We start from the raw sequence: 13,460 nt of genomic DNA on the forward strand, positions 1-13,460 counted from the left end.
CCAGAGTTAATAAAAAATAAAAAAAGTGCCTTTGCAGAAAATTCCTAAATAAATCTAATAGTCTGAGAGTTTGGGGTATGCTATGTGGATCTGCAGTGTCACGAAAATTGGGGAAGGATTCAGACAGTTCAGGTGTAGTTTTTAACCAACATCTAAGTCATTACCTTAATAATACCTAATTTTTCTGAAAAAAAACACAAATTGATTGCCATTGCAAGAGGGCCTTTGTTGTTTTTCTAACTTATCCATGCTACTGAAGTGAAATAGGAAATCCCACCAAATACCAAATAAAAGATTAAAACCAGGGCCCCAAAGCTTAACCAATCATTTTTATTTTGTACATCTTTTTAGTGTTTCCAGTAAAATGTGTGCCAATGCAAGGTGGTTACAAAAATAAAGTACATTCTTACGTAAAGATGACATGAAAGAAAAACTACTCCGAAGTACTACAAATGCTGAATAAGAAAATAAGAGACCATATCACTTGAATGTCTGCGCTTTTTTGTCATCGTTAAACTAATTTATCAAAAAATGTATGGTCACTAATCATATCTGACAGTCATTTTATGATTCAATTAAAGTACTGTACATGTGTACATACATGTCAATCGTCATTAATAGACAGTAAACAATCTCTGCAGCAGTTCCAGATGAGTTTGTGCCTCAATCTCTGATACAAGAAATCTAAGTACTTAAAATGGTTGTGGCAGAAATTGATTCATATAATAAACATGATTCTAACAAATACATAATTGTAGAAAATACCAACAAAAGCAGTGATTTCCCAACTTGCACTCATTGTAACTTTAGATTTCTTTTATCACGTTGTAACAACTGTGACAAGCCTGTAACCTTGTCAAATCTGAGTTTGAATATGACTCTTATGATCTAATACGCATTGTGTGATACATTAACAAGGTACTAATACTCCTGGTAAATGAGCTCAGTAATCAATAGTGGCATTTTATTCAAAAACAGCTTTTCCAACTGTACAATGCGTTTTAGTGCATCAAAACATTATCTGACATGCATCCATTAACATAAGCTGTTAAGAGACTGGAATGACTTACATACGTCTATCTTATAATGGAAACTATAGACAAGGTTACTCTAGGGCAGTACCTCAGTGTTTACACTTTATTAAAGTATAAGCAAGAAACATCAATATACACCCATTTGACAGAATGTGGGTTTTCCAAATCGTAAGACCATATTAATCTCCTGATTTATACCTTCTTTCAGTCAAAACATAAACAAGGAATTATGCCAAAGAAATGTTGTGTAAATGTGGCAGCTTGTTATATCAAAGAACTGTACAAGGTAAGAGAATACACTATGATTAAAAAGACCAAAAGAGAAAAAAATGGATGGAAGTTTCTTGTGTGTTTCACAATTGTCCTCTCAGTTTGTGGTCAAGAGGTAAAGTGTTCAAAAAAGGCAGTTGGGTCTTTGAAAAGTCTACCTCTTCATTAAGCTATTGCTTTTGCCTCAGGCAGGAACGCCTCCCAAAACTTTACAAGCTGAAAAGTAATAAAAAAATAAAAATCAGGACGAAGAGAATAAAAAAGGGGTTAAATTGTGTTGAGTGATCACTCAATAGTACAATAAATACTAATTCTAATCAATATTTAAAAGTCAGTATCACAATACAAATAATAAAAATGAAATGTTTAGTTAAAGGTACACTTTGATACCCATGAATAAAGCAAGGCGTACAAAGTGTACTTGATGAATATAATAAATGATATAATAAAATATTTACCCGTTGTTGAGACTGCATCATTGTCTCCAAATATTTGACTATCTGGTTCCTGAAGTCCTTGGCTTTTTCTTTCTGAAAAGACAAAAATGTCGCCACAACTTAAGCTCTTTAATGGAAAAGCCAATTGTAGGAATTTCTAGCAGATCTAAAGCGACTTCCAAGGTGCTTGGAGTAGGGAAATAGTCTGATAGTCTAACGTTTTTTTATTGTGGCATTCATCAGGGTCATCATACACTACCGGTCAAGACTTTGGGGTGCCAGAAATTTCATTATAGACAGAATACCAGCTGAGATCAGTTGCATTGCTTTTTTAACCAGGGCAGCAGTTTTCAGATTACATTATGTGCTTACATAATTGCAAAAGAGTTCTCCAATGTTTCAGTTAGTTGTTTTTTTTATTAAAAGGATATCAGATTAGTAAACAGAACATGCCTTTGGAACATTGGAGGAATGGTTGCTGACCATGGGCAATGTAGTTATTGCTTTAAAGATCAGCCACCCACTCAGATCAGCTGGTATTCGGTCTTTAATGGAGTGGAATGGAAGTTTTGGAATGGATTGACTCAACATTTTTACGAAAATGATAAAAACATAAACATACCTCAAACCTGAGAACCTCCTTGCGCACAGTCATACCAATCCTGTCAAAATCTCTCTCGTGCTGAGTAACCCTCGCCTCCCACTGAGGACAATTGTGAAGGGGAAAACACAAAGCAATTCATGTCTTGATATTTCACAATCAATCGCACAAAAAAATACATAAAATTTCAGTGAAATGTAGAATGTTTGCACTAAAAACAGCAACTGCTCAGTGCTGCAGCAGCTGCGTGGTCACTGTGTCTGTTACCTCAGTGATCTCTTCTTTGGCCTGCTGGAGTTTGTCCGGCTTGTTTGCCCACAGCAGCTTGGCCTCGGCCTCTCTCTTCTTCTGGAGTGTGCTCTGAGCCTCCTGCCATCGTTGCCACGCCCGAACACGCTGGTCAAAACACCCCTGTGGACGGTCAACACTTGATCAGGCCACTTACCAAACAGAGTAAAAGACAGCACACTTGCATTAAAACTGTGACATACTGTAGACATAATAAAGATTAGTAAAGAGTGCCCTTACTGCAACATAAAGTTGTAGTAATTTTTTTATGACAATTTCAGATCTTGTATCTTATCTTTACTTCCTCTTACTGTAAAACATTTAACAGCTGTAAACCTTTTTTTTAAAGATTACTTTTGGGCATTTTTAGGCCTTTATTTGACAGGACAGCTGAAGACATGAAAGGGGAGAGAGGGGGAATGATATGCATCTAAGGGCCGCAGGTTGGAGTTGAACCCGGGCCCGTTGCGTCGAGGAGTAAACCTCTATACATGGGTGCCCGCAGCTGTAAACTTACGCGCATAGCACCCAGCAGGCGAATGTAGTCGGCCAGGAGCTCTGCAAAGATGAAGAAGTCACTGGCTGCCTGCTCCTGATGCAGCTGCTCCATCTTGTCCTCTACCTCAGCCAGCTGGGACAGGGCCCGCGACAAGGCTGTGTTGTCCTCAGAGTTTCCCAACATAGCCATACTTTTGGCAAATACTGCCGTGCTCCCACACAGCTCTGGGTATGGAAACAGAAAACCTTTTCAGTTTGTTTGTTTCACCCTAAAGAACCAGGGGTCTCATTTATTAAACTGTGCGTAGGATGCTTAGTAAAAGTGCACGTACGTCCAAAAGCCCAAAATGTCGTAGACCGGAAAAAAAATTCTGATTAATAAAACCTTGCGCACGCACATCTGTAAGTGAGGTCCCCTTTATAAATCACAGATTACACACAAGTGTGTGTATGTGAATCAGCCTCTTGGACCTAATTTCCACAGGATGCGTAACGGCTGTGGATCGGCTCCGCTGCGTGTTGGCTCCGTGCTCCGCCGTCCGTCAACACCCACCAGGTCCAGATTTGTTGCGGAACAGTTGCAGCCATGACTGACAGCTGAAGTCTTAAGAACCCACGAGATCTCGCAAATTCACGTAGAATAGAACCACAAAAACAACACAAGTTTGTTTCCATCCAGAGGAGTAGAGAGGAAACAACTCTGCTGTGTTTTCAAGGTGTAGTGCAGGAAAATATGATCCGTCGTGAGCACGCTCTATTTTAATTTGAAAATTAACCGGATGTTTTATTTTGTTTCTGTGCTCGACTTCCTATCCCGCACTATCTGCCATGTGCTGAATTCCTGCGGAGCTATCCGTCGTCTGGCAAAAATAGAAGCTCTGCGTATCTGCTCTGGAGGGCTGCGAATCGCCAGAGCTGGGACGGAGTCAGTGGAAATACACACATTGACTTTAATAGAAACCTAAGGACCCCGCTGCTGTTTACCATTAATGCAATGTTCCTTGTGAATACTGGTAAGTATGTGAGGGCGCTTTCACACCGGTAGTTCGTTTGCTTTGGTCCGAATCAGTTGGTGAGTTGGTAACCTTACAGCGATTTGCCTTCGGTCGGTTTGGTTTGGTTTCACACCTGAAAAAATCCAAGCATACCAAATTGGGTCATTACAAATCAGGCAAAAACGTCCAGCCCTCTTATTGGTCGGATATGTCTGGGGGAAGGAGCAAGAAAGTAAATACATGAAGAAGGTCCTTTGTTCTGGTATATTGGTCAAACCAGCTCACTTCATTAAAATGATCAGACATTGTTTCAACAGAGACGTAACTACGTCTGCTCTGGTTGCTGAGACGTTGGTTCTATTCTGCCGGCTTCTGTTTGCAATTTTAGCGGCTGTTTGTTTGACTATGGAGATACGAGTGACAGACAGCAAACTTGACCGCAGACTATCACATCTACTAAAGTCAGATTCTCTGTGCTCACTCAGAAGGAATCACCGCACATGGGCAGGCACTAGTAATGCCATTTTGAACATGTTTAGAGCCAAAAAACCCGTTTTTAACTTGCCTTGTTTAAGGCTGTTGGGTGCTAACTCTAACAGGAGGATAACACGGTGTAGGCAGCACCGATTCTGACAGACCTCCAAATTTACATACAACAGAGCTATGTGTTGACTTCTCCTTTAAACTCTCACGCAATCGTTACACTTAATGTCCATGTTATCAGTCTGAACTTTAATACTGCTGGTGACAAAACCTGCATGATGAAAAGTGTGTTTGCCTTTTACACTTTAAAATACTGCGGTGATCCCCCTATGTGTAATGATGGCTTGCTGGCTCTGCAGGAGGACTAACCCCAAATTGAAGAATCAGGAGAAAAAAGGACCATGACGATGACTGCCTACTATGAGGAATTAAATTCCTTAAAGCTGTAGCTCCAGTAGAGAGAGCAATGCGCTGGAACCGTACCATCCCGGTCCAAATACAGGTCTTTGCAACTCTTGGGACATGCAGTTGTTTAATACAAATACAGTCTTCAACTTTATCACTAGGACTGGTTTGGACATAATATAGTTCAGGTTAAATCTTATACCTGCAGGTCTGGTATATCTCAAAGCTGTCCCTGAGTGCCATAATGCCTGTAGTCAGGTTTACCTACACTGTGTGAGAACAGGCTGAAAGTGTAATTAAATTTCCAGAAATTCACGAGCATCTGAGAGTTGCTGCTTTTTCTCCGCCAGTCTTCATGTTTCGGCATCAAGAAGGAACAACTGCCAGGGTCAATAACATACTTGGCAGTATTGCTTTGCATGGACTATTTCTAGATAGCGGGTACAGGGCGGAATTAGAGGCTGATTCACATTTGCACACTTGTGGGTAATCTGTGATTTAGGAGGAGACCTAGCTTACAGATGTGCACGCGTATGGTTTAATAAATGTGAACTTTGTGGTGTATGCTATTTTTGGCCGTATGTACACTTTTATAAAGGATCCTGCGCACAGTTTAATAAATGACAACCCAGGACTGTACTCTTCTGTTTCCTCAGTTTAAAAGATTTGATGAGAAGGAATTGTGCCGGCAAAGACAAGTCAAGAAAGTAAGATGTAGCTCACCCTTTCTGTGATTGACCAGGGAGTCGACCACCGCCTGGAGCTTCCTTAACTGCTGCTCCTCGTTCTCCACCTCCTGGAACTTGTCCTCAAACCACTGAGAGAAAAATATCAACAAAAACTCACAATCAAACAACCTCATCATGCCTTGAAGTAAGGCAGTAACAAAAGCACAATGCATTGTAATTAAAATATAACAACCAATATAATGAAACCATGAATAATTAGTGGATTTCAGTTCCACTGAAAAATGTTCTTATTTGCCTCTGCTATCAAACTTCTGGATATTAATTGCATCGCCGTTTAAATACTCTGGTGCCTCCACTGATCTATCAGTATATCCAACAATGGATTTTTACAATTCTATGGCAACATTATAAAATGTATCTCAATATGCAGGCCACTTGCACATCAGTCTCCTAAAAACACGTCATCTGGAGTCCCCTTACAGTGTCAGACTCATTCATCTTGATGGTCATCTTGTTGACAGCATCTGATGCTTTATTGATCATTTTGAGGAAGCCAGCTCCACTCAGCGCCTGAGTACTCACTGCCCTGGGTAGCTTAAAACACACACACACAAACACAATTATTCTCAATCTTAAAAAAGTAAGTAAAAGAAATTATTTTTACATCGTAAAATACCCACCTCCTCTTTCTCCAAGAACTCACGGACATCAGGATCTTGTAGTAACGATGGGTGAGACACTACTCGCTGAAGATACCTACAAAAAAAACATAGCGTCCTCAAAATAAAGTGAGCAGTAGTGCCCAAAAACACACATAAAACATGCACACAAAAAAAGGCATGGATAGAAATTTAGTTTAAAAAGGCCCGGTATGAACATTAACTATAATTTCATTAATAACGTTGCTGTATGGATCCTTGCCTCTCCAGAGCTGCTCTTCGTCTCTCCACAAACTCTACTGATGACGGGTCATCCATTCCCACCTTTACTTTGGTCATTCCTGTTGGTCCAAATGACAGTCACAAAAGAGACAAAAAAAAGAGACCAAAACCAAAACAAAACACCTACTTAATACCCACCTACGACACTTTTCTCGGGTGGTGGTGGAATGATGCAGCCGTGGAGCGACTGCTTAACTGACAGCTTCTCATAAAGACCCAGGAAGTCACTATAACGCCTCCTCACGGAGAAGGTTTTACTCCTGAACATGGCCAAGGAGGTCTGAAAGTACAGATGGGTGCACAGAACTTGAAAAAGTAAATACTTAGAAGTGGTAGTGAAGACTTAGATATATTCGCAGTGTTGGACGCAAAGTCAAATATATGTATATACATTTATGTATCAACACAAGCTTTACTACAGACCCTGGTGGATACTTTGTAGGCCACATATGCATTCATGCCATCTCCTAGTAGGACAGAAACATTGGAGATACATTAAAGATGAGAATTACTGTAGTTTTCAGTCTAATATTAATGTGTCAGTGCATTAAAAGGCTAAATCAAAATAAGCTAAATATGCAATGTTATAATTCTTCAGCTATTTCACAAATAATAACATATGAATACACTAAGAAATTATAGATAGCTGTAACATATGTTACTCCACGTTTTACAACCAAAAGTATGAAAAAAAAAAAAGACTGACCAATTTTCTCAGGGTTGGTGACTGCAACATCCACATCAAAACTATCCTTTTCTTCTTCCTCCTCCAACTGTAATTAACGAGAAGAACACAACTGGTTGAAACAGACCGGTTAGCTGTTGATTACACAGTAGGCATTCCAAAAGCATTAGTCTATATCGACTATATTCCACTTCCGGGATTGTTCAGGCGCCACCGGAAATTCTGTGGGATGTCCCTCTTAAGGCCGGCTGTCCCACACCTTCCAATTTCTTTATGTTGTGTTCTTTGTGTTGTGTGTATATATACAGTGAGGAAAATAAGTATTTGAACACCCTACTATTTTGCAAGTTCTCCCACTTAGAAATCATGGAGGGGTCTGAAATTGTCATCGTAGGTGCATGTCCACTGTGACAAAAAGAATCCAGAAATCACAATGTATGATTTTTTAACTATTAATTTGTGTGATACAGCGGCAAATAAGTATTTTAACACCTGAGAAAATCAATGTTAATATTTGGTACAGTAGCCTTTGTTTGCAATTCCGGAGGTCAAAAGTTTCCTGTAGTTTGTCACCAGGTTTGACACACTGCAGAAGGGATTTTGGCCCACTCCTCCACACAGATCTTCTCTAGATCAGTCAGGTTTCTGGGCTGTCCCTGAGAAACACGGAGTTTGAGCTCCCTCCAAAGAATCTTTATTGGGTTTAGGTCTGGAGACTGGCTAGGCCACGCCAGAACCTTGATATGCTTCCTACAGAGCCACTCCTTGGTTCTTCTGGCTGTGTGCTTCGGGTCATTGTCATGTTGGAAGACCCAGCCTCGACCCATCTTCCCTCCTCTGGATCATCCAAATGGTCGTTGGCAAACTTAAGACGGGCCTTGACATGTGCTGGTTTAAGCAGGGGAATCTTCCGTGCCATGCATGATTTCAAACCATGACGTCTTAGTGTATTACCAACAGTAACCTTGGAAACGGTGGTCCCACCTCTTTTCAGGTCATTGACCAGCTCTCCCCGTGTAGTTCTGGGCTGATTTCTCACAGGTGCATCTAATTTAGGATAATAAATGGAGTGGAGGTGGACATTTTGAAGGCAGACTAACAAGTCTTTGAGGGTCAGAATTCTAGCTGATAGACAGGTGTTCAAATACTTATTTGCAGCTGTATCATACAAATAAATAGTTAAAAAATCATACATTCTGATTTCTTGATTTTTTTTATTTTTATTATGTCTCTCACAGTGGACATGCACCTACGATGACAATTTCAGACCCCTCTGTGATTTCTAAGTGGGGGAACTTGCAAAATAGCAGGGTGTTCAAATACTTATTTTCCTCACTGTTCATATTTATTTTTGGAGAAAGCTCCTTCACTTGTTTTCAACAATAACAGACTGACTAAAAGAGAAAGAGGGTGCCCGGATAGCTCAGTTGGTAGATATAGAGGTTTACTCCTCGCCGCAGCGGGCCAGGTTCGACTCCAACCTCTGGCCCTTTCCTGCATGTCCTTCCCCCCTCTCTCCCCTTTCAAATCAAAATAAAGCCCCTCCCCCCAAAAAATGATTCCTTAAAAAAAAAGAAAAAAAAAAAAGAACAGACATAGGGACAGAGAGGGGGAGTGTGATGGCCTGAAGCGTTTGCTGCTCACAGAGTGGCGGCTGACACATTATGAAGGGGTCCAGCACGGGTCGAATCGCGGGTCAGTGGAGTTGCACAAGTCTTGTGTTTGAAATGCCTGTATCATCACTACGCTGCATTTTTATGAACTATGATATTCTGGCCATGGGTCACATCTCTGGCCCAGGTCCAGCAGGCTCCATCTCAACAAACTGAAGTTAGTTGCCTTCATTAACTTCTGTTTTTTGCCGTGGCCGCCGCAATAGCAGAGTTACCAGCGGAAACACTGGTACAAATACAGGTTTGCCTCTCATGCTTAACAATATACAGCTGTGTTAATAACCATTAAAACTGTAGATAAATTACATTCATTGTTAGAAGTGTGGACCTGCGCTGTCCCAGCTGTGTCTCTCTATGTTCCTGGGGAGCCGTTTGTGAGTTAACGCGGGTGGGACTGCATGGAGATTAAGAGGAGAGATCCAAACACAGACACGGCTTTACAGAAGAAATGGGTCATGTAACACAACATTAAACCATATCGATAACAACTTTGCTCCGTTCGTGGAGAAGCAGAGGGTGCGAGGACGTTAGGTGCACCAGTGCAACTTGGGAAAAGTTTTGGTCGCACTCTAGAGCCCTGCTCTAAACGTACACATGTTCCACTAAAAGAAGTTCCTTCCTGAGGCTGTTTTGCAGAAACACGGTCATTTTGTTCCGAGCTAAGCGCAGCCCAAGACGATTGCAATTGGTTTAAAGAAATGCCAACAAACCAGAGCATGTTTTCTTCTATCCCAGAATGTTGTATGGACCAGCCAGACCCTTGTCCGCGGTGCTGTGGAGGAAGGTCCGGCCACGCAAGACTACAAAAGCATGCATTCTCAGTTACGCCATTCACCTGCTCCAAGGATGTGGGCTGCATGGCTGCAGGGCTCCGAGTGAAGGAGGAGGCGGGACGAGGGCCAGAGGAGGTGGAGAGCTCCTTCCGGGCAGAGCTGCCAGGCGTGTCTGTGCTCAGCTCAACATGTGCCTCTTCATCTAAAAAGAAAAGAAACACAGATGACTGAAGTGTACCTCAGACAAGATCACACAATATTCACCACACCCACTGTATCCAGTGCACTGCTGCTTTGTAAATGATTACTTTGCTGTACAAAAGCTGGAGTTTACACTACATGACAAATGCATTTTGACAACATTGCAAATTCTTAATAAATGGTGTGTATAAGACATTTTCAATTCACTCACTACAAAACACATTAATCCATACACAATGCAATTCCACAAAAACATATTTCAACCTCTTTTATTTTAAATATTTAGTTTTTTGTTGACTGAACAACAACAATGGTTTAATCAATGATCAGTAGTCTGTGGTTCCAGCCCAACTTCAAGCCCAAACAGAGAAGACGTCATCTGTTAAGTGTTAGTATACCTTGTGCTTATTAAACTGAGCTTGATTTGTAAAATCAGTGAAATTACCCTTTAAGATCTGCATAAAAACAGTCTACCATGTCTTAGGCTAAAAGTGCACATATTGTGTAAAATGCCTTTTTCTGGGATTTGGGGTGTCATTTTGTGTCTCTGGTGCTTACACACGCATACAAACTTGGGGAAAAACTGTTTTGAGTGAGATACGGTTTCTGAATGTCCTCTGCATTCAGTCTCCGGGTGAGCTGGTCAAAATCAGCAGGGCCGTCTACGTCTTCGGTCAAAACATTTGGTGTGTCATAACCACTTTTGCTAATGCCACATCAGCTAGCTGTTTCTCCAACTTCTGTCAGTACAAAGCGGGATTAGCCGGGAGACTTCTTCCAAACGAGGGCGCGCAGACAACCTGCATCTAGCTACTGAGCATGTGCAACTCCAAACAAAAATGGGATGGAAGTGAGATGTCTCACTCTGTAGCTGAAACAGAGAGCTCAACAATCAGGGTGAAAAATGGATTTGCAGCAATGTGCAGTACACCAAAAATATATATGTATATATTTTTTTGACACCATGTAAACCTATTCAGGTACAACCTCTAAATACAATTATGAACCTGAAAATGAGAAATATGGGAATTTTAAAATAAACAATTTCACAGGACTAAATTCTTTTCCAAGAGCTGGAAGCAAAAGGACCGTAAAAGCGAGTGGGATAACATGAACATAAATTGTTGGTAGAAAATGTCTCCTAACCCTCAAACAGGTCGTTGTCATCATCAGAGTGAACCCCGTTGGATTTGACAGTTGTGCTGCTGGCCTCTTCCTCCTCACTGAACAGATCAGGGGGGGCTTCATTGACAGCTGACGGCTGAGAAACTCCTCGACTCACAGCCATAGGGTTACTCTGAAGACCGGACAGGAAAGACATGTTGGAAATGACACTACCAACACATGTACGTGAAATGTAATGTACATTTAATTGTGATGGCAAAGCTCACTATTTTCAGAACTTTTTACAAACAATCCTTCAAACCGATCTTTAACTGAGCAGATTATCTGTTTATTTTGGATTAATCTGCTACTAATTTTCAGAAAGAAGTGAGAAATGCCATCCGAGACCATGTTTGGTTTGGCCAACCAAGTCCAACAGAATTCTAAATTATTCAAAATAAATAAATAAAACTAATTAAAAGCAAAAGCAGCTAATCCTCAAATTTATGAGGTGGAACCATGATTTTTTTTTTTTGCATGATAAATGACTATAAACAAATATCAATTAATTAAAACATTAATTTTCAGTCAATCGACTTGTCGATTAATCAACTAATTGTTTCAGCTGTGCTTATACTGTTGGGTAGAAGAATACTTTATACTCTTATGTTTTTCTAATGCAAAAATCTTAATTTGTAAAGTAACTAAAGCTGTCAAATATATATATAATGATATAACGGTAGTAGAACAGCAGTCACAGGGGGGTATTCTTTCTGCATTGAGTGCACTTTTGAACTTTTACTTTAAATCCTTTAAGTACATTTTGCTGATTTGATACTTTTGTACTTTTACTTAAGTAACATTTTCAGTGCAGGATTTGTATTTGTACAATAGTATTCTGAGTTCTTCCTCCAGCATCGGTAAATACACACGGTTACAAACACAAACACAAACAGAAGGGGTGACGTGACAAGGAAGGAATTGTCTTGTCTCAGATTGACATACACAGATAAGACAATGGATGTGTGTGTGTGTTTAGTTTAAGTTTAAATTCCTGACAAAAAAAATTATATACGAGTCCTTGAACCGGCCCAATTTATTTACCTAGGATGGAAAAGGGATGATCCGCCCTGCTCTCTCTCTGATTGAATAAAACTCTTCGGTTATGGTTAGACCAGAGGAACGAGACTGGTCAGAGTCCGGGTAAGAGTGCCACGCTAAGCCAATCAGAAGCAGAGGAGGGCTGGACAAAACCTTCGCCATCATATGGAAAATAAATACACGCTTACCTAAATTTGAAACTGAGTAGAAAGGCCAAAACGTACTAGTTACGAATACAACCTGCCTAAATTAACCTTGACTAACTTTGTAAATTAATTTAGTTGCTTTTTTCAAAACCTGAGCTAATTTCTTGCCTTCCTGTCAGTGGCTCCAGGTTATTTTGGCTGCAGGTCAGATAAGATAAAGAGGCTGGCTCCCTGTCTCGCTTACTTAATGCACAAACACGGTATAATGCATAAGAATGAGCTGTAAACATATTTCACTGACGAATATGTCCTCTCCCTCGTCGCTGTCTCCATCTGCCATGTCAAAGGGTCTGGCTCCCGGCTCCTCTGTGGCAGGGAAAGGAGGAGGAATCCGATCTGAGCTGGCCGCCATATTCCGTGTTGTGAGTGGGACTGACGTAGAAGGAAGTCGCAGGAGCGCGGGAACGGCTGCAGCGACACTTTGTGGCCGCCGAGCCGAATGTCGTCGTAACTCGCTGTAAGGTATATTTCACCCACCTGGAGGTTAACAGGGTTTCCTTTTTCATAAAAATGTCTGTTAAGTCGTCATTTTTTTCAAGGCAAGGCTGTGCAGGTCTGCCTACTTTGTAGGTGAGCCTGTGTGAAAACCTTTTGATGCTGTTAGTTGACGTAAAAACCGTTTTGATAACAAATGTTCATATTAGAGGGAGGCCGCAAGATATGTTATGTGTATTTGCTGTGGAGACTGCTGTTCTCTGGATTAACAGCTGTTATGAAACAGCAACTAAAGTCACATTTAAATTTAGGAATTAACTGTGCTTGCTTTATAACAGAGATTACAGTAGACTAGGCCTATATCCTTTTATTAACTGACCAAACCTTATTTCCTTGACACATTTCCCAGTGTAGTGAAGCCATCTCACAAGCATAAACTTTTCTTTTTCACATAATAGGCTACAAAATGCCAAATGTATCAGAACAGTGGGAGAACACTTCTGTGCCAGCGTGTAGAAACTGACATTTTTACAGCATCTCCAGAAATCTTTGTTTTCTTAAACTCAGTTGTCCGTGTCAGCGTTTTAAAATGTCAGTGTTCATTCAAACGTGTTGCACATTAATTTAACATCACGCCACAT

The 13,460-nt window shown here is 40.7% G+C and overlaps 1 protein-coding gene across 1 annotated transcript; it reads right to left on the minus strand.

The window, feature by feature from the left end:
• Positions 1-311: 311 nt before the first annotated feature.
• On the minus strand, positions 312-12,814 carry LOC117950251 (sorting nexin-1-like). Its single transcript, XM_034881110.1, has 15 exons — positions 12,626-12,814; positions 11,120-11,270; positions 9,835-9,974; positions 7,348-7,414; positions 7,065-7,108; positions 6,780-6,921; positions 6,622-6,700; positions 6,381-6,456; positions 6,181-6,294; positions 5,735-5,828; positions 3,148-3,353; positions 2,610-2,753; positions 2,364-2,444; positions 1,763-1,834; positions 312-1,520 (listed from the first exon to the last, which is right to left on the minus strand). Exons 1-15 carry the CDS (start codon positions 12,734-12,736, stop codon positions 1,470-1,472), a joined length of 1,572 nt encoding a protein of 523 aa, XP_034737001.1. The 5' UTR covers positions 12,737-12,814; the 3' UTR covers positions 312-1,469.
• Between the last annotated feature and the right edge of the window lie 646 nt (positions 12,815-13,460).

Source organism: Etheostoma cragini, chromosome 1, assembly GCF_013103735.1.
Source record: "Etheostoma cragini isolate CJK2018 chromosome 1, CSU_Ecrag_1.0, whole genome shotgun sequence".
Lineage (NCBI taxonomy): Eukaryota > Metazoa > Chordata > Actinopteri > Perciformes > Percidae > Etheostoma > Etheostoma cragini.